We start from the raw sequence: 27757 nt of genomic DNA, 5'->3' as shown, positions 1-27757 counted from the left end.
AAGGGACTGTTTGTAACTTCTTACACGTATTGCAGATCGGTGTCCCATGCGCGCTCGCGTGTGGCTACGCTGTTCAGACTAAGACTCCAACACAAACTACACGGAAGCACCAAAACCGCAAAGTTCTATCTAGAGAGCCCGTCTGTTAAACAGTGTTGGCCGCGGTCGGAGGACGCGGGGGAGACCGTAGCTTTGGTCTCCAGGGCCGGAGTCTCTGCTGTACTCTGCTCCTCTGCCTGTCTGCTTGCCATCACTCACACACCGCGCTCGTTCTCGCTCTTTCGCTCCACTCTCACGTGCATGCGCGCACACTACACACTGCAGAAGAGTTAATTTAGCTTTGAGAATATCTAGTGAATGTACAGTGGACGTTTATGCAGAAATAACTGCTGCAGCTCCTCCAGACCAACAGATGTTTCCCGTGTCTTGTGAAGTGACGGGGCTACGCATTGAGAAACGTTTTCGTCTCCGACCAAATCTCCTGGGAATTTGAATGTGTGAGAGAGATAGATTTGAATCCCATTTCCATTTTATCTTTTGAGTTAAACCCTTTAACCCTTTTAACTTCAGCGGTTGAACAGATCAATACATAGCCCTGCTATTAACAGTGTAATGAGTTTTCTTGATTATCGTGCACTACAGAAGAGAAGGGCTATACTTGCTATCCAATAGCCTTTCTCATCTTTTAATGAGCTCATGCTTCAGGTACATTTAGGATCAAAGTCAGACAAGAGTGTCAACCATTGATCGAGCATTGAATGTACCGTTCTATTGTTATTATACCTACATGGTCTGAATCAATATGTCTGTTGAGTAATGGGGGTTAAGCTGCATGAAAGACAGTGAGAATAGTTCATTATGTTGTACATATGGGCTCAGCTTGAAGATGGATAGGTCTCAGTGTGTGATGCTGTGCACAGCCAGTGACAGAAGGTGCGTTACGAGCCTGTGTGTGTGTGTGAGTGTGTGTGTGTGCGCTGGTCAGCATAATGATTTATCAAAGACAAATAGAGGAACTAAGGAGATATTTTAACTATGAGTAAACAGAAACAATAATTTCATCTCTAAAAAGATGAGAGAATATGATGGAAAACCGAGCCAAATCTGACCCAACAGGACAAACAGGAACCAACCTGACCCGATTAGACTGACATTTTGGCCTGGCTCAGGTGCTGGGTCTGGTACTTCTACGACTAGTAACCAAGTGGACCAGTGTAGTTTAAATCATGCTGTCATTACCAGGTCAGATATTCTCTATAGATCAGTCGTTATTCAACAACATTTCAAAATGATGCATCATTTTCCGTAATGAACTTAATACAATACTTGTCAAAAGTAAAGTTTTATACCATTACAATTATGGCTGTCAATAGATTTAAATATTGAATCTCGATTAATTGCATGATTGTCAGTAGATAAATCGCAAATTAATCACACGTTTTTTATCTGCTCAAAATGTACCTTAAAGGGAGATTTGTCAAGTATTTAATACTCTTATCAACATGGGAGTGGACAAGAATGTATACATAAATATAATAATATTTTGGATTATTATATTATAATATAAACAATGACAAATATTGTCCAGAAACCCATGTCTGTAAAGAGTCTGGTGGGTACCCAGAGAACCCATTTTCATTCACATATCTGGAGGTCAGAATTTAGCGCAAGTTTGGAGCGTTATTTATCCTCCCTCTCGACAAGGTAGAAATGTATTCCTTAGGTTTTTGTAGTTTCATATAATAGCAGTATCTCTAGCTTTAAACCCGAGCCCACTAAAAAATAAAAATTGCAAATTGCATAAATGCATTAAAGAAATTAGTGAGTCAGTGAATTTACGTTAACGCGTTATTATCGCGTTACCTTTGACAGCCCTAATTACAATAGTTATTTAACCTGATTCCTATTTCATCATTAAGTTTCCACACTTTAATTTACAGAAGCATCTGTTTCAGAGACACACGGCCACTGTTCCCCCAAAATAAACTGAGAGCCGCACCAGAGCAGATCAATAACAGGAGTTCTCATTAGCCAGCACAATTATTTTGCAAGTCCATTTAATTAATCATGAATATATTTAACCCCTAAAGAGATGAGTAATTGACATGCACCTATAATGACTGCTTTTCATATGCACTTGTAAACAGCATATTCATCTTTGCTGTATCATTCCTGCTGCAGCAGCAACTTTATTTCACAACAACTTTATCAGCCAATGCTTACTATCAGCAGACAGAACAAATGCATGTTAAATCTCTGTGATGTGTGTACAGTTAGTCAGCTAGTTCGAATTGGTTGTTATGTATTTCTGTATCCAGACAGGTCAGTGTGCCGAGCTGGAGGGTGTGAAGTGAGTCTGGCAATGTACGAGTGGTTTTATATAACAGTAGAAGCTGCAGAGATATGCAGCAGTAAAGATGTGAGTTTGAGCTCAAATGGAATCTGGACTCTATACCAGACAGTAAAGATTTTAAATGTAAGAGCTGCTATGCCAGCTGAAATGTGTTCCTATAATCATGAATTGTAGTATTTAAATATCCAAACCTTGTATGCCTTTTCAGACTAAGATCCCTGGAATCGGCTTCATGAAGGTCCACGCTCCGTGGCACGTTCTGTGTCGAGAGGCTGAGTTCATTAAGCTCAAGATGCCGACAAAGAAGGTACTCCACCCATCAGGAAGTCGTCCATTTGTCAAATGCATATTTACTTATTACATATTTATATTTGCTTTTTCATGTTCTGAGGCTGATTGAATTGGCTCTCAGAGCTGCACTGCTGAGTGTGAATATGAATGTTTCCTGTTCCTCTGTCCTTTGTATTCACATAGCATTATAACACCCCAATGAGGCCAGATTGTGGTGACAGCGCATAGGCGTACTTTTTAATCTGTTCGAAATGTACCTTAAAGGGAGATTTGTCTCGTATCAACATGGTAGTGAGCAAATATGCTGCTTTATGAAAATGTATGTATATATTTATTATTGGAAATCAATTAACAACACAAAACAATGACTCATAATTCATTAAATGGTTTGAAGGCAGGTAGATTTTAAGCAGTTTTAGTGGTTCCAAGTGCTCTTAATGTTATTGAAGGTGTCCCGCAAGGGTCTAGATTTGGTCCTCTTCTGTTCACTACATAAACAATATTTCTTCTTTCAATCTGTAAACCTACGGTCTGCTTTGAATGCATTTCAAATCACTCTTATCCAACACAAGCTTGTTTTAAATGCTGACAAAACAGACTAGGCTAGTTTCAAGAACACAGAGGAGAATCCTGCTGCCCACATATCAACCCTTCAGGGCTCTCAGCCTTATGCAGTAAATATAGGCTCTACTAGAAAAACAGGACTTATACTCTTGGAAATGAAATTCTGATGCAGAGGAACGACGTGCAGTCCTCTGATTTTCAGCTAAATGTAGTTTCCTTTTGTCTCCTCTGCAGGTCTACGAGGTGAAACAAGGCAGTAATGTGGTGGAGAAGATCCGACTGTTCATTCACAAAGTCACAGCTCCTCTCCACCCAAAAGTAGACGCCAACCGGCCGCAGAGCGTCAAATCCCTCTCTCACCCTTTCTCCAGAGAGAAGCAGCATCTGTGAGTAAAACCTCTGCTTTTCAGGTGTGAAGGCAGCGAGTCAAGCTGACTGTGACATTTGTCACACGTGTAGCTTTGTGCACCTTTGCTTTGCCACGTACAGTACATACAGTAGAGTCTACATGCCAAAGAGATTTTGCACGTCTGAGCCGTTCAGCCTCTGAAATCTGTAGACGGAATGATGTTTACATGGACAGTGACATGAATAATTATATAATAATAATAATAATAATAATAATAATAATAATAATAATAATCTCAATTAAGGCACTTATTTTACTTTGGTAGTTGTCACATGGCTGGCTATTAATTGGATCATCAGAGTAAATATAACCTGGTTATCTGTCTATCCATCAGTTTATTGAAAAATGGGCACAAGTTTCATACAGTTTATATTTTTAAGGCAATAATTAGCTATTTCTAATGTATTTATTAGGGATGAAGTGTGTTTTGACAGCTAGTGTTATGGGTAGATTACAACATACTTGCCAACCTTGAGACCTCAAAAATAGTGAGGATTTGAAAACTAAAGCAGAAAACTAGAAAAATGTAAGTTTCATAGACTTTGTTTCCTGCATTTGGTGACTTTTAAAGAACGAAAATAACAAAATAATAAGTACACTACAATGGAATTTTTGGGTATGAACTAATATTCATCACTTTTCATCAACGAAAAGGAAAAAAAGGGGTGAAAAATTGTCATAAATCGGGAGAATTGTGACCTCGGGAGGACACTGGGAGAGGGCAATGAAAACGTTTGCAAGTATGTACTACAATAAAGATCAAACTAGAAATAAATAGACTAAAAAACGATCAATTAAAAACTGCTGATATCAGTCCTGCAGATCGGCTCAGCACATCTCTATTTACTGTGATTCAAACAGATATGATTGTTGAAAAACAAAGACTTTTCTGAAAAGCAAACAGATTTTTACATTTGTATTTAAGTCTTTAGTTAACTAAGGTAAACAGTAAACCTAAACTAGTGCTAATTATATGACATTTGGGTAACTCTTCTGTTTCATGATGGATGCTGTGACCATATGTACCCAGTAGAAATGCTGCAGAGTTTAATAATATGGATCACTCGTGTGCAGTGGATCGACACAATCGACATATTGATCAATGTACCATTACACCCCAGTACATGCCCAAGTCCCAATTCTTTATTTCTCTCTCCTTTTAAAGCAGCTCTAAACAATATTCTTCTGTTAACAATGGGTCAAATGACAATGAGTAATGTGAAAGGGGTTGATGTAGTGATGAACCCGCAGAGAATTATTGCTCAGCAGTTCCCCTCGGCCCTGTTTCAGCCTTTTCGGGCAAAAGAGTAATGCGTAAGGATCAATTGTTGTCCCATTATGCCATGTTGTGAATTGAATTAGTAATAGTAAATATGCTCATCTCACAGAGATCATAAAATACAGCGGTAGAATAAAATGGAGCTGTGCCACACAAATGACGGCTCCGAGGCAAGGATGTCTCATTTGTTAAATGCTTGTTGCCTTGACTCCTCTTTCCTTGCGTCTCTTCCTCGCCTCCCCCGCTCGCATCTCCCGTGGAAGGGACTAAGACACGAGTCAGAGTCAGAGACTAGCTGGTGAACTTAGTGGAGCATTTAGCAGCTGAAGAGACAGTTTTTCTCATGAGTTGTTGGAGAGCAAAACGGAGCTAAAAGGAGAATGAATATTGGACTTACTTTCCTCAGGTGGCCAGAAACACAACTTGGCATGAATGCTAATGTTGCCCTGTTGCTAATGTTGCTAACACAGCAGGTCATAACAACTCCCAGCTTGGTTCGCTGCCCCGTGTGGCAAAAAAATTTCTGTCAATTCAGCTTTGAAATGTGGATATCAAAGAAAGGAGCCTGTGAATGGTGAAACGCACAATAGAAATTTCTACATAGATGGCTAAATTATTCAATGTTATCCAGGTTGCTAGAGAAATAGTATCCCTCCGTGGATGTAAACATTCTCATACGTTGCACTATGTGTGCTCAGAGTCGGAGGATTTGAGGGGAAGAGGCAGAAATCATCGAGTTCAAGATCAGTGAACACAGCAAAGCTGCCACGTCACAAGTGACTCAAAATGCAGCATGCTTATGTAAGAAAATCCCCCAAAATTACCACAATAATCTCACAATATTTCAAGTTAGTAAAATATCCTGAAGCAAGAGATCATGGTGTTCTCTCTGTGTGCTTGTAAGACTCTTCTGCAAATTAGATAATCAGCGAATTTGAAATTTAAAACTCTTAAACTTTAGCATTTTTCTATGTATTTCCATGTTTCACGTTGTTTCACCTCTGCACAAAAGCAAAGCAGCGTTACCCACACAGACAGCACGGAGAGGTAACAACCAACTGAGGTGTAAATTGGACGAGAAAAAAAAAAAAAACTCAGCCAACAGCATGACAGGGAGGCTGAAGCGTGACGCTCTCCTGCTGCACTCTGCTGAAGCTCCCATCCCTCAGCTTTCTCTCGCCTCAGGAAATAAATAAAACACAGCCAGCCGAAAAAAGTGATTTACATTTTTCTCAACACGATGTTGGAGGGTTTTGAAAATTGCAAAATAAAGCATTTAGACTTTTTAGACAGATGTCAGGACTTCACTGTCGCTTCCTGTTCAGTCCCAACAAGTGAAAAGCACTTTCAAAGGATCAGAGAAGAAGAAATGTCTTAGCATAAACGTCAGCCTGCTGGGATGTATGGAGGAGAGAGTGGGCAACGGGCAGCTATATTTACAGCTCTGACTAACAGCTAGCAGGAGATCTCCCTCCACATCTTCTCCATCACTTCTTCTTCATCACTTCTGGAAGCACTGCAGGTCCTGTTCCCTGAGATTAAACTATATAGTTATAGATTACAGTGTAAAGTGGCTTCCAAACCATATTATCTCTATGTGGCTTTCTCCACATGGTGTTTTAATGCTTCTACATTCAGGCTAGTCTGGAATCGAATTAGAGGCAGTGGAGGCACATTTGGACTGTTTCAGTGCAGGTCACCAAGCAACAGCAAGCAACTCCAGCACTATGTGACTGACAGGAGAGCTGCCCACTCAGTCATTTTGATGAAAAGCTTTCAGTGCACACACTTCCAAGAGCTTATTCTTCTGAGAATTACGTTTGGTAACACTTTATTTTACAGGTCCACAAATTTCATGGTAATTAGGTGATAATTAGCAAGTAACTTATTTGAAAACCAAAACTAATAGACACTTCTGATGTCATGATTCAGGGAGTTTTCTAAAGAAATTTCAAATAAGTTATTTGCTAATTATTATCTAGTTATCAGCAGACATGGAAATTAAACATATCAATTAACTTTGTATTATTTTCCTGCAAATATATTAAATAAATTACCAGCTATTGGGAAATAGCGGAATAGAATTATTAAATAATGTTTAAAATAAAGTAACTTTCGATAAATTGAGGTAAATATTGGGGTAATTTCAAAGTAATTTCAAATAGGTTACTTGCTAATTATTACCTAATTACCATGAAATTTGCAGACCTGTAAAATGAAGTGTTACCTTACGTTCATATGTTGCTACTGAGTCTGACTGGTGTTTTTAATTCTTGCACATAAATGGATGCAAGAAGCAAAGTTAGTAAGCTAAGCTGTAGGCTATAAGCTAAACTAGGACCCCACGTTAATAAGGCAGCAACAACAGGTTACCCTCTAACGTTGTTTCAAAGACGTAATTGTAATTTTACAGGAAATGTAAAACTGTATTTTTATGCCTCTGCACCGGCGACAGCTGTGGTAGGAGGCATTATATTTTTGGGTTGTCCGTCCGTCCGTCTGTCCATACATTCGTCTTTACGTCTGTCCAACCATACCATTCTCATCAATGTGATATTGTAATCATTTTGGTGGTCAAAGGTCAAGGTCACTGTGACCTCGCGTCCCTTCGTCCATTCTTGTGTATGAGATATCTCAGGAACGCCTGGAGGGAATTTCTTCAGATTTGGCACAAACGTTCACTTGGACTCAAGAATGAGCTGATTCAGAATTTGGTGGTCAAAGGTCAAAGATCACTGTGATCTCACAAAACACGTTTTTGGCCATAACTCTAATTCTAGTTTACAGATTTTTTCCTTTTTTTTCTGCGTAAAACAGTAGAATATCTGTAGATTTACAGATATTTGCAGTACTTTAAAGGTTTCCCCTTAAAAATTACAGGTAATTAACCATAAATCAAGGTTGCATTAATATTATGTTTTTTTTTTAATGGACAAATTAATGTATTTGTACAAACTTTAAGTGTAATTTTACATAAAATATGAGGTAATATTTTAGTTAGTTGTTGTCTTCACTACCACTGCCAGCGGGCCTGCTAACAAGCCAGTGGCCAAAACACTCTGACGTTACTGCTCGTTAATGTCAAATTTCTGTAATGAAAATGTATAGATTTTCCCGCTGCTTCATGAAATATGATGAAGTCTAAGCACAGAGAGGATAACAGAATAGATACGGAGAAGAGTGATGATTAAAACAGTGTACTCAGGAGGGAGTGAGAGGCTGGACAGAGGTCATTGACCTCACAGAAAGTGTGTGTCACAGGGTCACAGTAAGCACGTTTCAGGAGCTATCAATTGATGCCGATTTAGGGAGGTAATTTAGGAAACTAATTCCAATTGATTGAGGTTGGGGAAAAGAAAACGAATCAATCTTTACAAACATCAACACAGACCTCTAGTATGAGACAGGACACAAATTGGGTTTATTTATACCTTTATCCACCTCCTCGACTCCCACAACTCACCTGCACTTTATGAACATCACTCATACACGTACAGTGCGTCGGGACTGGCAGTAAATGTCACCACTGATGCAAATCACTGTTGCATATTATTTGCTTCAATCTGAACATGATTAGCAGGAGACAGGGTTGGCTAGTTGAGCCAACAAGGATTTATAGAGCTTTCTAGCACCTCCTCCCTTCATTATCTTTTTGTTGTGAAATTGCAGCCTGCAGCCTGAATGTACTGAAACATAATGAAATAGCCTCCATTTCATTGAACATACATCATGTGACTTCATTGTTATTGTGCTTTTGGTCCTATTTGTGGAGGTCTTTTTACATGAAAAATGTACTCTCAGTTCATTGTGTGCGAGGTGGACAGGATAGCCACTTTCGCTTTATGTTAACAATATTAGTCTGCACCATAGTATGAATGTAATTCATCTCACCTCTCCTCTCTTTTTCTTTCCTACTATATATATATATATATATATATATATATATGTATATGTTATATAATATACTATATAATATGCTACTAACAGTCTGCTCTCCTTCTCTGGATCTGCAACTAAAACTAGACCTGTTGTCTTCTTTGTTGCCAGATTCGATCTGTCTGACAGGGACAAGTTCTTTGACAGCAAGACCAGGAGCTCGATAGTAAGTATTGGTTTTATTTTTTTAATTTTAAGTTAAGTATGTTACCGAACACATTACGTACGCAACATGAGCCAAGTACCTTACGTAACACGTTACACGTCGTGAAATAAGTATGTTACTTATTACGTTACGCAGACGTTATGTGGCGTAAGTTAAATATGTTACCAAACATGTTACGTACGCGATATAAGCTAATTATGTTATATAACATATTACGCAACATAAAATAAGTATGTAACGTATTACGTTACGCTGCCTAAGTTAAGTACGTAACATGTTATGCAGCGTTAGTTAAGTATGTTACCGAACACGTTACGTGCGGGACGTAAGCCAAGTACCTTACGTAACATACGTAACATGTTACACAACGTATATTAACGTTACGTAATGTTTCGTAACTTAAATAAGTCAACGTTGACTTTTGTTTAACACGGGACACAAACAGCGGTCTGCTGGGTGAAAGTCCTCTTTTTGTTTGACCCATACTACCTCACATGAAGTCCTCCTTTACTCCCGCCGTAACCCTGGCCTCATAGAGCGCCATAGTTTGAAGCGTAGAGCCACTGACCAAGCTGCTGTATTTGATGAGTCGGGAAGTGAGAACGATCTGGGTTGGAAGGCGCCTCTTGAGCACAGTGACAGCATGTGTATGACATGTTGTATTAATGGTTGTGAAGTCCCCTCCTTTAGTATAGACAAATGTGTTTTTCCACATAACGACAAAAAAACGATGTGCACTCTCCTCCAACGAGAGCCCTCGCTTCTTCTATGTGACTCCCATGAAAAACGAATACATTCTGCGAACCTGCGTCATACACGTTAAATTGACATACACACATACACCTACACATCACCTCGCAGTGCTTGACTAATGACTGGGTAATGTGATTGACTTGTCATTACTGGATGGAGCTCCTCAATCACAGCCGTCATTGGCTTCCAGCTGAGCCTCAGCTCTCATCAATAAGACTCTGTGTTTTACACTGAGCTCATCAGCAGCCCCTCTGAGGACAACACATACAACACTCAACAGTTTGATTTGACGTCTTCATTCTCGCTCTAACAACTCAACACAATCTCACAGCAGTTTGTGAAATAGTCACGAAATGTAATCTATTTGATTTGTGTGCATAGACATAAATTTCCATTTTTTTATCGTGACACTCAGCACGACTTTCAACAACGTATAATTGTGCGTTTTTCTACAAATATCCAGCAATATGTGACGCATGTGTCAATTTCTGCTCCAATATTTTCAAAATAAAACTACTTAGTTAGGTTTAGGAAAAGACTGGCTTGGTTAGGCTTAGGCAAAGATTAGGTTTAAGAAAAGATTGCGGTTTGGGTTAAAATAACACTGGAATAGCGCAACAGAAGTACGGAAGCTACGTGACAAAAACTACTTGGTTAGGTTTAGGAAAAGATCGCGGTTTGGGTTAAAATAACACAGAAAATGGCAAAACTAAAGTACAGAAGTTACGTGACAAATAAATCAACTTTGACTTGTGGTTTCATACGGTACACGAACACCGGTTTCCTGGGCAAAAATCCGGTGTTTTTTGACCCACCCATCCACCCTGACCTCCTTCCTACGCGGCGTTCGGCGCTTCCTATACTTCCTGGTTCACAATTACGTGGATTACATACGAATTGACTATTTCACAAACTGCTGTGCGACTGGGCCGAACAACTACACTTGTGCTATTATACAAGTAAATATTCCTTCTCCTGATTTTAAAGCCCGTTCAGTTGGATATGAGTTTTTATTGTTTCGTTGTATCGTCAGGTCTATGAGGTACTGAAGAGGACTAGATGCACCAAGGCGAAATACAACATGGGTAAGACCGATCTGTCTGCATCTCAAGAGATAAATCAATATGCCATTAATGTGGGCGCTGTTTTCATCAGAGGATAGTGTAATTGCATCACAGAAGAGTGCAGGGTGTGCTGCCGTCTTCCTTGACCAATAATCTACAAAACTCAATGGTTGGATTGGCTTGAAATGGATTGAATCTTGATTTTGACGACCATCTGAGTTATCCTCCATTAGTTCCTCCTGACTCTTAACTCATTATAACATTTGCGGTGCAGATTCATGCTCCTGAGAGAAAGAAGCCTCAAATTATCCAGCGCATTAGTTCCTCTTATGTAGTTGAAGTTGGTTGAAAAAAAATGTAATAAAGATGTTCAGATTTGTTTTTGAGAAATAGGAAGGAAGAATGAAAAAGGGCATATATATATATATATATATATATTTATTTATTTATTATTTTCCTTTTTCATCGACAACATAACTTTGCAATCTATTCAGTGTGAAATACCAAATACACAAGTGTGCATGTCGTTCATTTTTATAACCCCCCCACCCAGATAAACAACGACAAATTGATCAAAACAAATAAAGAATAAAATTAAAAAATAAATACAAATAATTAGAAAATAAATAAATAAATAAATAATATTTAATAATTATTAAATATTATTAAATTCTGCTATTTCCCAATAGCTGGTAATATTTTTAATACATTTCCAAGAAAAGAATACAAAGTTAATTGATGTGCTTTATTTCCATGTCTGCTGATAAATAGATAATAACTAACAAATAACTTATTTGAAATTTCTTTAAAAACTCCACATTTGTGTCGACAATAAGTCACACAATGGTGCGATTTGTGTCTGATCAGAAGTGTCTTCTACTAGTTTTCCACCTCCGATGAAGAGCAGCTGCTTCTCAAGCCTATGGGCCCTATTTTAACCATTATATGCTATTTTAGCATATAATTATTAAATCATGTTTATAATAAAGTAATTTTCGATAAATGTTGAGGTAAATATTGGGGTAATTTGGCAGCCAAAGAAATTTCAAATAGGTTACTTGCTAATTATCACCTAATTACCATGAAATTTGCTGTTATTCTTCACCATGAAGTCTTTTTTTTGAGCTCCAAAGAGGAAATGTAACAGCAGTCTATTTTAAGTATTTTCCTCCAGAGCTCTTCTGCTGAGTCTTTACTCTGCTCTGTGTAATATAATCCTGTGGAATATGCCTTTTTTACAGGGATCACCAGTCTTCTAGCCAATGGTTCCTATTCAGCTGCTTATCCTCTGCATGATGTGAGTATCACCGTCACACTTCATCCTCTGCTGGCCTCAGAACAGTTGATAAATTGCTGTTTATACACTGAGAGAGAATGATTTCCAAATCGCTGAGTTTCTAATACGAGAATCACCAAATAGCATCTGCTGCTTGTACTCTATCATTTATGTAAATTAATCCCATTTGTGACTAGAATTCTCATAATTCACAATTTAGTGTTAAATTATTCATTATATGCAAGATGAAATAAGTGTGTTCATTGTTACAGGGAGAAATCGAGGGGGTGAATGCAGAACCTAACGACAGGCAGGTGAGTAGAGCAAACGTCCACCAGTCAATACATCGAATCAGAGGTCACCACCACACCAACACTTTGAGTCAATTCACAGATACTCATTCATCAGTCAGCCCGAGGAAAACAGACAACCTGGAGCCAGACTACTTCACCTTTTTATATCCAATAAACCAGCCCATATTCATTTATACTCAGCAGACATGGCAACCTGGGCTAGAAACCAGAGCAGTGGAACGATGTCCTCTGATTGGTGCGTTTCAGCCAATCAGATGTTCAATCCGGTCCAGGGGTTTTGAGAGCTCTGCTATTACAACAGTGACAATAACAAGAGCATTTCATCTTTATTAATTCATTTAATTTGAAAATGAAAAGTCCATTTCACATCCACTGTCTGTATTGTCCAGGGAGGCACAAAAATTATTTCTACTTTATTATCATCATCATCAACGTTGGCGGCTGTGTTATGCTTTAGGGCGCACTGAAAGTTGTTTGTCAGTTAAGATAACATTTTTATTTTCACCTTGGCATTTTCAAATTGGGAAATTATTTTTTTCATTAACATTTTTTAATTTCAAACGACGACAAATTATAAATAAAAAAGAAAGAATAAAAATAATTAGAAAATAAATAACAATAATTAGAAAATAACTAACAATAATTAGAAAATAAATAAATAAAATGAAAAAGGGCATATTTTAGATAGATAGATAGATAGATAGATAGTAACTTTATTGATCCCGAGGGAAATTCAAGTTTCCAGCATCACAGTTCCATAGTGCAAAACATATTAGTAAAAAGGCACAAGTAAGTAATACAGAGTATAAAAAATATACCAGATATAAAAAATAACAGGAGATGAAGAAACTGTTAAAAATGAATATAGTGCAGGGTTACAACTGAGATACGGGACCATTAAAAATGAGAATATAGTGCAGAAAGTGATACAGTGCTGGATAATAAAATATAGGAGATATAGATATTAAGAAATGCTAAATGTGGAATATAATGCAGGATAAGAACTGAGGTAGAGAAGTTTTTTTTTTTAAATAGACTTAAGTGCAGAATAAAGCTGTACATTGTTTGTAGAATACAATAAAACCAGTCTATAAAGGTGCAGAGTTTATTTTAAGAGCAAAGAATATGTATATGTAGTGCTGAAAAATAGGATCTATGTAAATAATATAAATGCATGCATTTATTAAAATAAGAGTGTAGTGTAAAATAAGAATATTAGTTTAAATGTTCTGTATAAATAAATGTAGTGTTAATGCCAGAGTAAACCAGATTATTGCACAGCTGAATTATTGCACTAAATTATTACTCTGTTAAGTCAGTAATGCACTGTTGGAGATTATGGGGTTATAGCTCCTGATAGGAGTAAAAAATAAATATATATATATATATATATATATATATATATATATATATATATATATATACACACACACACACAATCTAATGAACATGTCTAACATTTTCTAGACTGGACAAGGGTATATTTGATCCTAAATACAATCTATTTACTTTAAGTTGTTGATGTCTGTATGACAATAAAGTAGAATAAATGAAATGTCTATCAGTTTCAGCAGTTTTCAAGTAAATATTTGTACAGGTAGTCACACAGAACTTAGATTGGATCGTGTTCGATGATGAACACTAGACGCCAAAATGAACTAAATGGGTTTTATTTCTGTAAAAAAAAGCAAAACGACGGTGGAGACGTAATTTAATCGGTGTGTGCCCAACCACCGTGTAACACCGGTAACAGCAACTACCATGGCAAGCCTACATCGTACTGCAAATTTTAACAAAAAAACTGTGATTTTTTTTGACAATCATGCGATTAATCAGGATTATTTAAATCGACTGACGGCCGTAATTTAAAAATAAATTTACACCAGTGAGACTGAAATTGTCACATAATGTGATCTCCTCTCCATCACAATAAAAATGACCAAATGTTTCTTCTACAGTTTCTATCCCACCCCAACAATGTCTCTCAACTTGTTAAACTTTAGACATAAAGATGACTGTTAGCTTAAATGAGTTTTATCCTCCTCTTCATCCTGAACGCAACACAGCAATCCAATATCTATAAGCGACTGAAACATGCCACTCAATGAGTCACACCATAGGGATTTTTTTTTTTTTTACCAAGTATGACAGACTACCACGCTAACATGACAGCGTTTGAGCCTCCTACTGAACAAAATTAACCAGGCAATTGGAAAGAAATAAGAGCTCATGCTGAGTCTGAAGTCATCTCCTCCCCTGCTAACACTCTCCATAATTACACTGTAGGCTGTGTGTCACTAAGGCAACAGCCTAATAATTCCCCCTCTGTTGTTCTCAAGCATCAGAGAAGCTTCAGCTCGCTGCTTTCGAGTGCCTCCACAGCAACATATACTTTCATATGTATATATATCACAATCCCATGTACGTATGGTTAGGAAATAGCTTTTCCTCGGCTGAAGGAATGAGGATGTTGCGTCTGGAAGCTCAATCTTGTGCGATTTGTCATCTGAACGCTCCTCCGGGCCTGCCTCCTGTGATTTGCTGCCTCGCTGCTGCTGCTCTGAATGGAGTGCGATTGTGTGTGAAAAAAGCATTTCGCAGTGATTTATGTGCTCTTTGCCTACTAGTAGTAGGAACAGGACACATACACAGGCAGCTGCTTGAGGATAATCGTAAAGGCCGTATCATATAGCAGTGATTTGCATATAAATCACATTACACGCATGTAGTATCGGTGTTGGACAGACTTCTAAGAACGCACTCATACATGCACAGTTTTACCGCATAACATCATAAATTATACATGACTGGAATCGATACCGCAACCAATTATAATTTGCTCAAATGCACAGTCTGATATTAATAAACTATATACTAGGGCTGCCAAAGTTAACGTGATGACTCGTTAACACGCCACTAATTTCTTTAACGCATTAACGCAACTTGCAATTTTTAGGTTGTAGCGGGCTCAGTCTTAAAGATAGGGTGAAGATACTGGTATCATATGAAACTATAAAACCTAATGAATCCATTGGTACCAATCATGTCATACTAGCTTGACCCAAAGGAGGTTAAATAACGCTCCAAACGTCCGCTAAATTTTGTTGAGGAAAAACTGGCATTGCCATTTTCAAAGGGGTCCCTTGACCTCTGACCTCAAGATATGTGAATGTAAATGGGTTTTCTGGGTACCCACGAGTCTCCCCTTTACAGACATGCCCACTTTATGATAATCAAATGCAGTTTGGGGCAAGTCATTGTCAAATCAGCACACTGACACACTGACAGCTGTTGTTGCCTGTTGGGCTGCAGTTTGCCATGTTATGTTTTGAGCATATTTTTTATGCTAAATGCAGTACCTGTGAGGGTTTCTGGACAATATCTGTCATTGTTTTGTGTTGTTAATTGATATCCAATAATAAATATATACATATGTTTGCATAAAGCAAGTATATTTGTCCACTCCCATGTTGATACGAGTATTAAATACTTGACAAATGTCCCTTTTAAGGTACATTTTAAACAGATGCACATTTTTTTGATTAATCAAGATTAACTATTTTAATCGATTGACATCCCTAAGGTATACATATTTCCACCCTTGGCAGTCCTTAAATACACAGTGTTTTGTCTGTAGATTCCTAACCTCATGTCTAGAGAGTCTCTGTCTGTTGGGGATTAATAGTTGAAGGCTGAACTCCGTGACGTTGCTCCTGACAGCGTTGGCTGGCGAGGCTGGATCCAACAGGAGACATGAAGAGACAAGCTCTTAGGCAGATCAGCTTAATATAAGACAGACTATAACATATCCATAAGTGAATAAGGTTTTAAACTGCCAATGCACAGCCCATATTGCCATTTTGCTGTGACTTACACAATAATTCCAACAAAGTGCACTTTTAAAGCGAGTCTAGGTAAGAATCAGAAATTGCTTGACTTAACTTATTAAGCGTCCTGTTGCTTGCTGTGATGCAATTTTCTATCAATTCCTCTCTCTTGGTCGGGAGGTCAGAGTGTCTCTCAGAGTGTCCCTCCGTTGTTGACATTATTGGGTGGGATTCCTGTCTAGGGGCGCCACCGTTATCTATACACCTGTGTCTGTAGTATAGGGACCATAGAGCCAGTCGCTGGGGCAACCAGGGTCAGAGATGCCAGAGGAAACGCGCAAGTCAAAACATGATAAGGGTAAAACACTGAGGGAGAAAGAGCAGAGTTGTGAGGCCTTCAAACACCAAATGTGGAGGGCCCTGACAATTGCTCCTTGATCAAGCTTCAATAATCTTAATGAGTAAGACGTCAACAGCTCCGGGGCCTCTTCCTTCCTGTTGACTGAGTTAACCTGAGTATCAGAAATTCCACAACACTCTCCACTACGTACCTGTGAGCGAGCATTGGTCAAAACAGTGAGGCGACACACACGAGACTGATCCTGATTGACAGCTAAAAGCTCAATATTACTGTCTATTTTACATGCTTGGCAGTAAGGTTAGCTTCCCAAATGAAGGTCCCTCCATGAATCGAAGGCTCGGCGGATGTTGGTTCCTAGTTTTTCCCCAACGTCGGTCACATTCCTGTTTTGCCAGACGGGCTTCACTAGATATAACTTTGTTTTCTGTGCTTCAGTAGAGTTTGTGTTGGAGTTGTGGTGGCGGCTGGTCGTTTTTTGGCGTTAGCGGACTCCATTTCCAGCCGAACATTAGCTATGGTTTCACACTGTTAGCCCTGTAGCGGAGCTGAAGAGAGTAAAGGCACTCCCGAGCACGCATGACGTCGCATCCGTTCGATTTTCCCAGAAAAACGGGCTTGGTTCTTCACATTAAAAGCAGTCTACGAGCTGATAGACAGGGTTCCTGTGGGGTCTTTAAAAGTCTAAAATCCAATAACCTGAATTTAAGGCCTTAAAATGTCTTAAAATCTCATGAAATGTCTTAAATACAATTTTGGCATGTCTTAAAAATTCGTTAACATTACTTTCATTTTATAAAACAACAGTGCATTTTTGTCTAGGTTTATAAGGTACTTTTTGTCTGCTGTTTTTAAGTAATTCCATTGTATTTTATTTATTTATAGTTAGCATTTTATTTATTTATTTGGTTATAAAACTGTGAAAACCTGGAACAAAGACTGGGAAAACTGCTGGAAGAAATGTGTTTCAGTGAATAAATTAATTTGCTTTGCAAGTAATTCTGGGGTTCCAATTTTCTTTCATATCCTTAGTACTTTCTTGCCAGTATGGATGTGAAGTAGGTCTTAAATTGCATTCATAATGGTCTTATAATGGTCCTAAAAAGTCTTAAATTTGACTCGTTGATTCCTGCAGATATACCCTGGATAGAGGAAACCGTGAAAAGTTGCGGAAGGTCTCATTTTTCAGTCCCTTTAAAGAGCTAAAGCACTAAAGCTTTGTCAGTGCTTTCCAAACCCTGCCCTACCCTGCCTTAAACACAGACCTGGGAGGGTATCTAGGTAATAGATGTTTTGCACAGCAACCATTTGGACTTGTCATAACATGAAAAGCACAGGCATAGTTGATAATACAAATAAAGACTGCATTCCATTTACGCTGGTATTGCACGCTGGCTCTATACAGTACAAGGCTCACTGAGCCATCATTTAAGTCATTACTTTCACCTTCCTGCTATGAAAAGTAAAATATCTGCTGTCAGAAAACTGTAAGCCCGGTGGGAATAAGGCAGCATATATATTTTATATAGAGTGTTTGCCCACAGCAATGGTTTGTTTCACATTAAAGACGTGATATAAATCCCTGCTGGACTTGAATACGTTCACGGGTCTCTCTGTGAAATAAATGGGTAGATGTTGTCCAGCCTGCAGGTTCGTTTCTGATTGCATTGATTTCTCGTCCCCCAGCAGCGCCTCCTCCTTTGGATGTCTAACCACATAACTGTAGTGGTCTCACTTGTACACCACACGCTTGGCACTGCTGCCTGAGAAAGCATATGTTACTGCGAACAATGCTGCATCAGTGGATTTATAATACATTGTGCAAATGTAATTGCATATATATTTGCATTAAGTGCATCAGAGAACTGGCTGTGATGCACATCACCATAAATCATCAAATAAAAGCCTGCGGTCGAATAATATCTGATGACCACCATAAACGAGTAACGACTTGTGGCTAATAAAGGCTGGGCCGATTAGCTTACATAGTAAATTCAGCATAACGTATGTTTCCACAGCACTGATTGCAACAACAGAGCCTCTGCTGCTCTAAGTTTCTCTCTCTAATTCCAATTCTACTTTGCCGTTCTTTCTATCGGTGTTAACTTTACGTCAATGACTCTTATACTTCCTGCAAGTTTCACATTAAAAGCCCTTTTTGCTGCTGGAAGGCTTTTAATGTGAAACACACGTGCAGGACATTTCATTGTCAGTAGCTTAAAGAGGAACTTTTATGCTTATTTTCAGGTGCATAGTTGAATTTCGGGTTTCTACTAGAACATGTTTACATGCTTTAATGTAAAAAAAACAAAAACATTATTTTTCTCACTGCTGCAGCGCCTCTTTTCACCGGCCCTTTGTCTGAAACACTCTGCTTGAGCTCCTGCCTCCTAGACAGGTATTATGCAAATGTGTTATTGGTGACATCACCACGTTACGAAGGAAAAGGCGGGACTTCAAGCGAGGAGCAGTATTTCTGTGGGGGAGTGACTCCCTTTGGAGTGGACTTTCACAGACCTTTTACATGCACAAAAAAACTATATAACACACTAAAGGAACAAGAAAAAGCACAAAAGCATAATAGGTCCTCTTTAATACTGGATCTGAAACAATTGATTGATTAGTAACTAGTACAACAAAACATAAATAAGAGCAACAATTTTCATAACTTTAGGTCATTTTTTAAAGCAAAATATAGCAGGTTCCAGCCTCTCTAATGTGTATATTTTCTGCTTTTGTTAGACTTCTGTGATAGGTAACACAATATCTTTGTGTTTTGGACAGTTGTTCAGATAAAAACAAGACGTAGCTACGTCAGTGGTTCCCAAACCAAATAAACTCCGGCCGGTGGGCGGTTCTTGGTTTTAGCTTGACTGTTTTCAAAATAGTCCGGGTCACAAACCCTCTCATTTTACACCTCGGCACTGATTGGTTGGTTTTCTTCGGGCGCCGTGGAATCTTCTAAATGCCATTACGAGCACTAAACGGAGGCAGAAGAACCAGATTTTTTCCACAGATTATCCGTCTCATGTACTACTGTCAGGATACAGTTGAGCAAATATGATAAAAAAGTTATTTTTATTAAAGTTACCAACTATACCTTTAACACAGGAGACCCTAACCCTAACACAGAAATTGAAAGTAAGAGTAAGAGGATAGAAACACTGTTTTCTTCTAGACTCTAGAAGAAAACAGTGTCTCTAGAATCTAGAGAATATACATTATACTGAATTTATCAAGACAAACAGGTAAACATTAAGGAAATATTTAATTTGCTTTAACAGCATCAACAGCAGAATTGCTCAAATGTGATACTCAAAAAACAGTAAAACTTGTATATAATATGAGCATTTCATGATTGCCTCCCGCCTCTCTTTACAGCTGCTGTACGAGGAGTGGGCCAGCTACAGCGTCTTCTACAAGTACCAGCCGATCGGACTCATCAGGTCAGATCCGTAGCAGTGCTCTTGTGACACCCCTCAAGGGAATTACAGTACGGACACATTTGCAGGGCCTCATACTGTATGTTTGCCACGGCTGGTGCTCTCGCAGCAGCATTAACTGTTTCCACCAGCCTGCAGGCAGGAAAATACAGATGATGCTCCACTGAAGCTCTTCTGCAGAAACAACAGTCATGAGCTGAGCTGTCTGTGATCCAGGGAAGAGACCGGGGGAATGTGAGCTCAATCTGACGCGGTTCCTCATCAAAACACACTCTGCTCAGTGGTTTCATTAGTGTCATAAAATTCATCTCGTTTGCAAGATTGCTGCAGAAAAAAGTGGGTTTATGCAGTTTGGGGGAGGAAGTGAGAGGCTGATGGGAAACGTATTTATAACATCTAAAGACAGCAGGAAGAGACTAATCTAAAAAGCAGTGGCTTTGATATTGATTTGATATTGAACACTATCTGATCATATCGATCGTGACTTCTGAGGGATTAATTTGCCAGTGATGTATTCACCTTTGACCTTTGGTATGCCACTCTACAGGAAGTATTTTGGGGAGAAGGTCGGACTATATTTTGCCTGGTTAGGAGTCTACACACAGATGCTGATCCCTGCAGCCATCGTTGGAGTCATCGTGTTCCTCTACGGCTGTGCCACTGTCGACGATAACATACCGAGGTACATAACACACACACACACGTTATGTTTCCATCACTTCCATCACACATTACATTGACTTACATTCATTTCCTAGAGACTTACCCTAACCATAACTGCTACTTGCCTAATCCTAAACCTTTCCCCTAACCTTAAACTAAGTCTTCACCCTAAAATGTAATGATTTACGTTATGGGGACTTGCATTTTGTCCCCAGAAGGAAGGCGAGTCCCCACAATGTGACTGTGTAAACAGATTTATGTCCCCACAACATGAGTAATACACGCCCACACACACACACACACACACACACACACACACACACACACACACACACACTATTTCCCCACGCATATGTTTTTGTTTTTCATCTACTAACTTAATTTAATTGAATACCTTATGAAATAATCTTCTCTCAAAATATCTTTTCTGTCTCTTCCTACTGGAGCTGGCCTTAATTTTAGTTTTAGTTTTCTACACTGTATGAATGTCAGTTTTTTCGACACCTTATTTTGAGATTTATAAACATGTTCTTCTTCAAACCTCTTTTTTTTTATTTAACAAAAGTAGCCAGAATTCTCAAATGTCAAAATGTGATTAAAACACAAACAGTCGTACAAGAACAATGCCCTAAATGAAATGATGTATGACATACATTAGATAAAATTGAGAAAAAGGTGATTGAAATCAAGATCTGTCTGATCAAAGAATAAGCAAACAAGACATCAGACATTTAGTAACAGCTTTCAGACAGATTGCCGATGCGTGTCTCACCAATCTCTGCTGCCAACAACTTCCATTTTAGCAGGTCATTGCACTTATTATTGAACTAGTTTATGTTCTTAAAATATCTAACCAAGGTTGTTTTGCCTGTTTCCAGGACAAATGAAATTGTCACAAGAATTTAATGTGAATCTAATCTTGTTTTGTGATATGTACCGACTGTTAATTCATTTATGATAATTCTTAAAACCAGTTGGTTGAGGAAATCAGCAGCAGACCAAGTGGCAGGTTAAGATGGAGATCTGTTGCAGCGTGATATGAAGCTGGAAGGTGTAAACACCAGGCTTTAGACCACACCCTGACTCCACCTGTTCACACAAACACAACCTAAAGCTTTAGGTTTATTGTGACACCCGGTCATTACGGACTTTGCGTGCACTGAGCATGTCAATTAGTGTTTGGCAATATGATGATACGGTGTATTTCATGAGGCAACAGAAACCGTTTATACTGAGGTAGCTTATAATGGGCAGAGCTGCAAATCAATCAGCAGGACGAGATTTAATGTGATGAAAAATCATATATAAATCAGGTATTTCATTTGGTGCTTTAGCCAAAACCTGTGTGGTTATTTTATCTAAAATTCCTCAATTGATTTTAAATATAAAATATACTATATCACGAACCATATTGATATCACATTATAAAGTCCTGTGTCCTGGGATAGATTATTTTATCCAGATCCAGATAGACTGTATATTCAGTCTAAAGCGCTAAACTCTAAGAGTGTGTTCACACCAGCCTTGTTTAGTCCGGTTGAACCCAACCCTGGAGCGTTTACCCCCTTGGTGCGGTTAGTTTGGGTTGGTGTGAACTCAAAAGTTGTGACTCAAACTCTGGTGCGGACCAAACAACCGCCCAGAGGTCAAGGGACCGCTTTGAAAATGGCCATGCCAGTTTTTCCTCATCAAAATTTTGCACAAGTTTGGAGCGTTATTTAACCTCCTTAGTATGACATGTTTGGTACCACGGATTCCTTAGGTTTTCTAGTTTCATATGATACCAGTATCGTCACTCTAGCTTTAAAACTGAGCCTGCCACAACCTAAAAATTGCAAGTTGCGTTAAAGAGATTAGTGGCGTTAACTTTGACAGCCCTACAATATAATTCATAAAAGGTGGCTGGGCCTTTCTGCGTGGAGTTTGCATGCTTCCTCCCACAGTCCAAAGATATGCAGGTCAGGTTAATTGGCCCGTAGGTGTGAATGTGAGTGTGAATGTCTGTCTGTCTGTATGTGTCAGCGCCTGTGATTGACTGGCAACCTGTCCCGGGGGCGCCCCGTCTCTCGCCCAGTGTCAGCTGTTAAAACAGATAAGCATCTGTGTACTTATGCATGGTGGCCGCTGGGTTGCTCGGTGTGCCGTGACAAAATCTAAAGTCCTTTAGGAAGCACTGCTTTAGACAGACGACAAGCAGAAGCACTCAGCATGTTTTTTTTGTTTTTTGCCATGTAGTCTGAATCTAAACTGCCATCTTCCACACCCCTTATAATAACTCATCTCTTCCATCCATACGTCAGTATGGAGATTTGTGATCCAAGGTTCAACATCTCCATGTGTCCGCTGTGTGACCACGCCTGCAGCTACTGGAAGCTGGAGACGGCGTGCGGTACGGCCCGAGCCAGCCACCTGTTTGATAACCCGGCCACTGTCTTCTTCTCCATCTTCATGGCCCTCTGGGGTAAGGATACATTCACATCCAATCAACAGCAACCAAAGAGACCAAACACAGGCTGTGCAGCTGATACCGGGTACACACTACACGAGAATCAAGCCGATTTTGATCCTGTAAAGTTATGACTTTATTCTCATATTATTACGACTTTTTTCTCGTAAAGTTATGACTTTATTCTCATATTATTACGACTTTTTTCTCATAAAGTTATGACTTTATTCTTGTAATATTATGATGTTTTTCTCGTAAAGTTATGACTTTATTTTCACAATATTACTAATTTTTTTTCTCGTAATATTATGACTTTATTCTGGAAATCTCTGATTTGTTTTCCCTCAATGTGGCCAGCCTCAAGCATCGGTAGAACTGTTCAACTTAATAGACCACTGCCATTCAATCCAGTCAGTACAGCTTTGGCAGAAAGACATAAATACTGCACCTTAGGCGAACATGGAATTTACAATAGGAATCCTCAAAGGCGACTCTGAGTAAACACAGAGTCGGTCCTCGTCTGATGTCCTGCCAAACCGTGCTGCCATCTGTTAGCAGCAGCAGGACCTCAGACCGGGGAGGTGTTGTGTCTTTAGATGAAGCTGGTGTCTGACAGAGTCGCAGCACGCCGGCCATCTGGGTTCACGCCCTGTAGACCCGATGATGGAGAATACCATGAAACTTGATGTACTTCTCCCTGTTGGAAAGCATTGCAGTAGCGAAATAGCAACATGTGTGTGCATGTATTCAAATGGAAAACACTTCATTGTGTGTGTATCAAAGCCTGATACTTCTTTTTCCTCTGTGCCACAGAGCTCCAATGTCATCCAAACACTATCAAAAACACATCAATGAGTCACTCTGTGTCACTGGGTGACATGTTCCTTCATCACCATGAACACACACACTATAGTTGATTTTGACTCACACACACAAATACTCACTGCAGCACCAAATGTGAATTAATCCAAAATTTACTGAGCCTTTTCATAAAAATGAGGCATGGCCAGCTTTTAAAGATTTACATCTTTATTAGGAACCAACGGCTTTGGATGTGAGAGCCTCAAACAGAGTAGGAAAGTAGTGAGGGATTGAATTATGCATTACTGGTGCAGTATGGGATTTGTTGGGAGGATTGTCAGTGTAATTGCAAACACTATGCTCATCTAGCTGGGCTTATAGTGAGGTTAAAGAGGTGCAGGCTGATGATTAGTAACAACTAGGGCTGTCAATCAATAAAATATTTATTATCGCAAATTAATCACCCATTTTCTATCTGTTCAAAATGTACCGTAAAGGGAGATTGGTCAAATATTTAATACTCTTATCAACATGGGAGTGGGCAAATATGCTGCTCTATGCAAACATATGTATATATTTATTATTGGAAATCAATTAACAACACAAAACAATGAATCTGCTGTGTGTGCTTGGTTGTGTAGCGGTTCTCTTCATGGAGCACTGGAAGAGACGACAGATGCGACTCAACTATATCTGGGACCTGACGGGCTTCGGAGAGGAGGAGGAGGTGAGATAACGCTACTCATAATCACTTCTGTATACACACGTTGAGAGATATACATTCATGAGTGTATTGAAAACAATAGTTGGACATTTTGGGAATTATTCACTTCGGAAGTGACATCCAACACAACCGCAGTTACCGCTTATCGCCAAAGGTGCGGCACAAGGGAACGAAACGGAGATCTTCAAGATTGTAACTTCAATAGAAAGTCAACCAAGTCACTTTTGTGCTAATCCTTTCTTTGTTTGAGCCATAATGTATAATTCCTTGTGTTACCAAACATAAAAACTAATTATATTATTCTTAAAAGGGCCATATTCATGGTGACTTTAGTCCATTAACTACATATCCTGTCGACGAGTAGTATTTTTAGCCGTCTGACAAAGCATGAATTTTCAGAAATGAAGTTGAAATGATCAAACTGGTGTTTAGAACCAGCCCAGTCGCAAAGCAGTTTGTGAAATAGTCATGAAATCTTCATGTATTTATTTGTATACATAAACACTTTTTTTTTTTCGTGATGGTCAGCACGAAATCAGTTCGTATGTAATCCACGTGGAATAGTGAAGTGTAGGGAGGAGGTCGAGGTGGATGGATGGGTCAAAAAAACACATGACTTTCTCCCAGGAGACCGGTGTTCGTGTCCCGTGTGAAACCACAAGTCAAAGTTGATTTATTTGTCAAAGAACCTCCGTACTTAAGTTACAGCACTTACACTGAGTTATTTTAACCCAAACCGCAATATTTTCCTAAAGCTATCTAAGATCGTTGATCTATTCCTAAACCTACCTAAGTAGTTTTGTTGCCCTAGTCTAACCAAGTTGATCTATTCCTAAACCTATAACTAAGTAGTTTTATTTTGAAAAGACTGGAGCGGAAATTGACATATGCCTCACATGTTGCTGGACATTCGTAAGAAAATGCACAAAAAATACGTTGTTGAAAGTCGTGCTGAGCGTCACGAAATAAAGAGAAATTTGTGTCTATGTATACGAATCAAATAGATGAAATTCTGTGAGTATTTCACGAACTGCCGTGAGACTGTGTTGTCAGAACATACGCTGGAGAGTCTTGTGTTTGAGGATATCACTAAAAGTAACATTTTAAAATGTGAATACAGAATTAAGAACAAACACTTCTGGAACCAGCGAGCCAGTCTCTTCACCTCCAGCATCTCCAAATCTCATTTTGCAAACTGAACCAACTATTTGTATTTTCAACTCCTGGTAACAAGTCTTGACAACATTTTTATGAAGAATACAGATGTTTTTCAGAGCACTCAACTTAAGAGTGATAAGGTAATAAGGATGACATAAAGGTCAGGATGTGCGTGTGAATGTACCTCGTCTGTCTTTTGTGTGCGCTCTGTAGTGAGTCAGCCCTCAGCAAAAATGTTCCCACACAAACATCACGGCCTCAGACGTCAGTATATTTTAAAATCACAATGAACAGTGCACTGCTACCTTCTTTTATGGAGGATTTTTTGTTTGTTTTTTTGTATTTTTTTCTGTATGTCTCTAATGGAGATTTGGAAGTGTTTTAATCTTCACAATGACTGCTGACTGACATCTTTCCCTTATGTGTTTATGTGTGTGTTGTATTTCACAGGAGGAACATAAGGTTTGGTTCTAACTCGCTTTATTTTGCTTTGATTAACTTACCGTCGTTCCTGATTTAGATCCGTTCTGCAGGCCGCTAACGCAAACCTTTTCTCCCTCAAGCTGGCTCAGGTCTTTCCACTCGATCTTCATCTCTTTGCTCCTGTGTAATGATTTCTCTTTCTCTCTGAGGTTCATCCTGATGCTGGTCATCCCTGTGGCCTCTTCTTGTTAGTGTGGCCTCTCAACACAAAAATGTTGCTGCTGTTTGTGATGGCAGCAAAGTTGACAAGACAGTTTCTTGCCTCAGTCCTCTTATTTGCTCCTTTTTTTTTTTTAGATATTTCGGTAACACTTCATTTCACAAATTTCATCGTGATTAGGTGATGATTAACACGTAACCTATTTGAATTTTCTTTGGAATTACTGCCAACTTACCCCAATATTTACCTCAAAAATTACTTTATTATAAACATGATTTAATAATTAAATGCTAAAATAGCATATAATGCTTAAAATAGGGCCCTAAAGGCTTGATGCTGTGCGCTGCTTTTCATCAGAGGTGGAAAACTAATAGAAGACACTTCTGAACAGGCACAAATCTCACCAATGTGTGACTTATTGTCGACACAAATGTAACCTGGTAGCTAATGTCATGATTCAGGGAGTTTTTAAAGAAATTTTAAATAAGTTATTTGCTAATTATTATCTATTTACCAGCAGAGAAATAAAGCATATCAATTAACTTTGTTTTCTTTTCCTGGAAATGTATTAAATTAATTACAAAATATTGGGAAATAGCGGAATATAATTATTAAATAATAAAGTAATGTTCGATAAATTTTTAGTTAATATTGGGGTCGATTGGCAGTAATTCCAAAGAAATTTCAAATAGGTTACTTGCTAATTATCACCTAATTACCATGAAATTTGCATACCTGTAAAATAAAGTGTTACCGATATGTCTCCGTTAAACGTAGACAACTGTTCCCTCCGTACCCATAAGACGAGCAGCACACACAGCACCAAACTGAAGTTATATACCTTTAAATAGAAGGAATGCAAAAGATGGGCTAAGCACCTTTTTTTAAACGTAATAAAGGAAATAAACTGGGCTGCCCTTTGAGGAGCAATTCATTTTGAGCATGTTCGAGCACTTTACGAACAAATTACATAGTTGGTATGATTATTTCAGCCCCTGGAGGCTGAAGTTTCCAATATTGTTGATTAATGGCCCAATGAAAGAAGTAGCATATCATTGTCCTCGCCCACGAGAAACTAATAAAGGCCCGCACATTCATGTAGTGTAGAACCACGTAGAGCCTGTGGAATTGAACCCGTAGAGCCCCACATAGTTTACAGTCAGTTCCAGCCCTCTCAGCTCACTGTTAGCCCTTATTGGGTCCACATGGACGCGTTGGCTGGGAAGACAGTGGTATGTCGAACCCAGAAATACAAATACCTGAAAATATGCTTCTCCAAAATCCACACA

At 38.8% G+C, this 27757-nt stretch overlaps 1 protein-coding gene and 1 long non-coding RNA gene across 5 annotated transcripts in view; one reads left to right on the top strand and one right to left on the bottom strand.

Moving 5' to 3' along the window:
• The window catches only part of LOC119502507 (anoctamin-1-like), an 80948-nt gene that overhangs the window by 31945 nt on the left and 21246 nt on the right, over positions 1-27757 (top strand). For 3 of the 4 annotated variants that reach the window (XM_037793550.1, XM_037793577.1, XM_037793569.1), the window contains 11 exons: positions 2562-2660; positions 3443-3594; positions 8944-8998; positions 10785-10836; positions 12057-12112; positions 12364-12405; positions 19972-20036; positions 20581-20715; positions 22997-23157; positions 24585-24670; positions 26276-26287. In XM_037793550.1, coding sequence (XP_037649478.1) covers positions 2562-2660; positions 3443-3594; positions 8944-8998; positions 10785-10836; positions 12057-12112; positions 12364-12405; positions 19972-20036; positions 20581-20715; positions 22997-23157; positions 24585-24670; positions 26276-26287 — 915 coding nt within the window. The remainder of the gene's footprint in view (positions 1-2561; positions 2661-3442; positions 3595-8943; positions 8999-10784; positions 10837-12056; positions 12113-12363; positions 12406-19971; positions 20037-20580; positions 20716-22996; positions 23158-24584; positions 24671-26275; positions 26288-27757) is intronic. The other variant, XM_037793559.1, reaches the window with a different exon arrangement.
• Positions 325-27261, bottom strand: LOC119502602. Its single transcript, XR_005210123.1, has 4 exons — positions 27251-27261; positions 21781-21785; positions 10529-10535; positions 325-481 (listed from the first exon to the last, which is right to left on the bottom strand). It is a non-coding gene; the product is annotated as an uncharacterized LOC119502602 (long non-coding RNA).

The sequence above is a fragment of the Sebastes umbrosus genome, chromosome 2, assembly GCF_015220745.1.
Source record: "Sebastes umbrosus isolate fSebUmb1 chromosome 2, fSebUmb1.pri, whole genome shotgun sequence".
Classification (NCBI taxonomy): Eukaryota; Metazoa; Chordata; class Actinopteri; order Perciformes; family Sebastidae; genus Sebastes; species Sebastes umbrosus.
The sequence above is the reverse complement of the archived record's forward strand: the minus strand, read 5'-3'. Positions and strand labels throughout refer to the sequence as shown.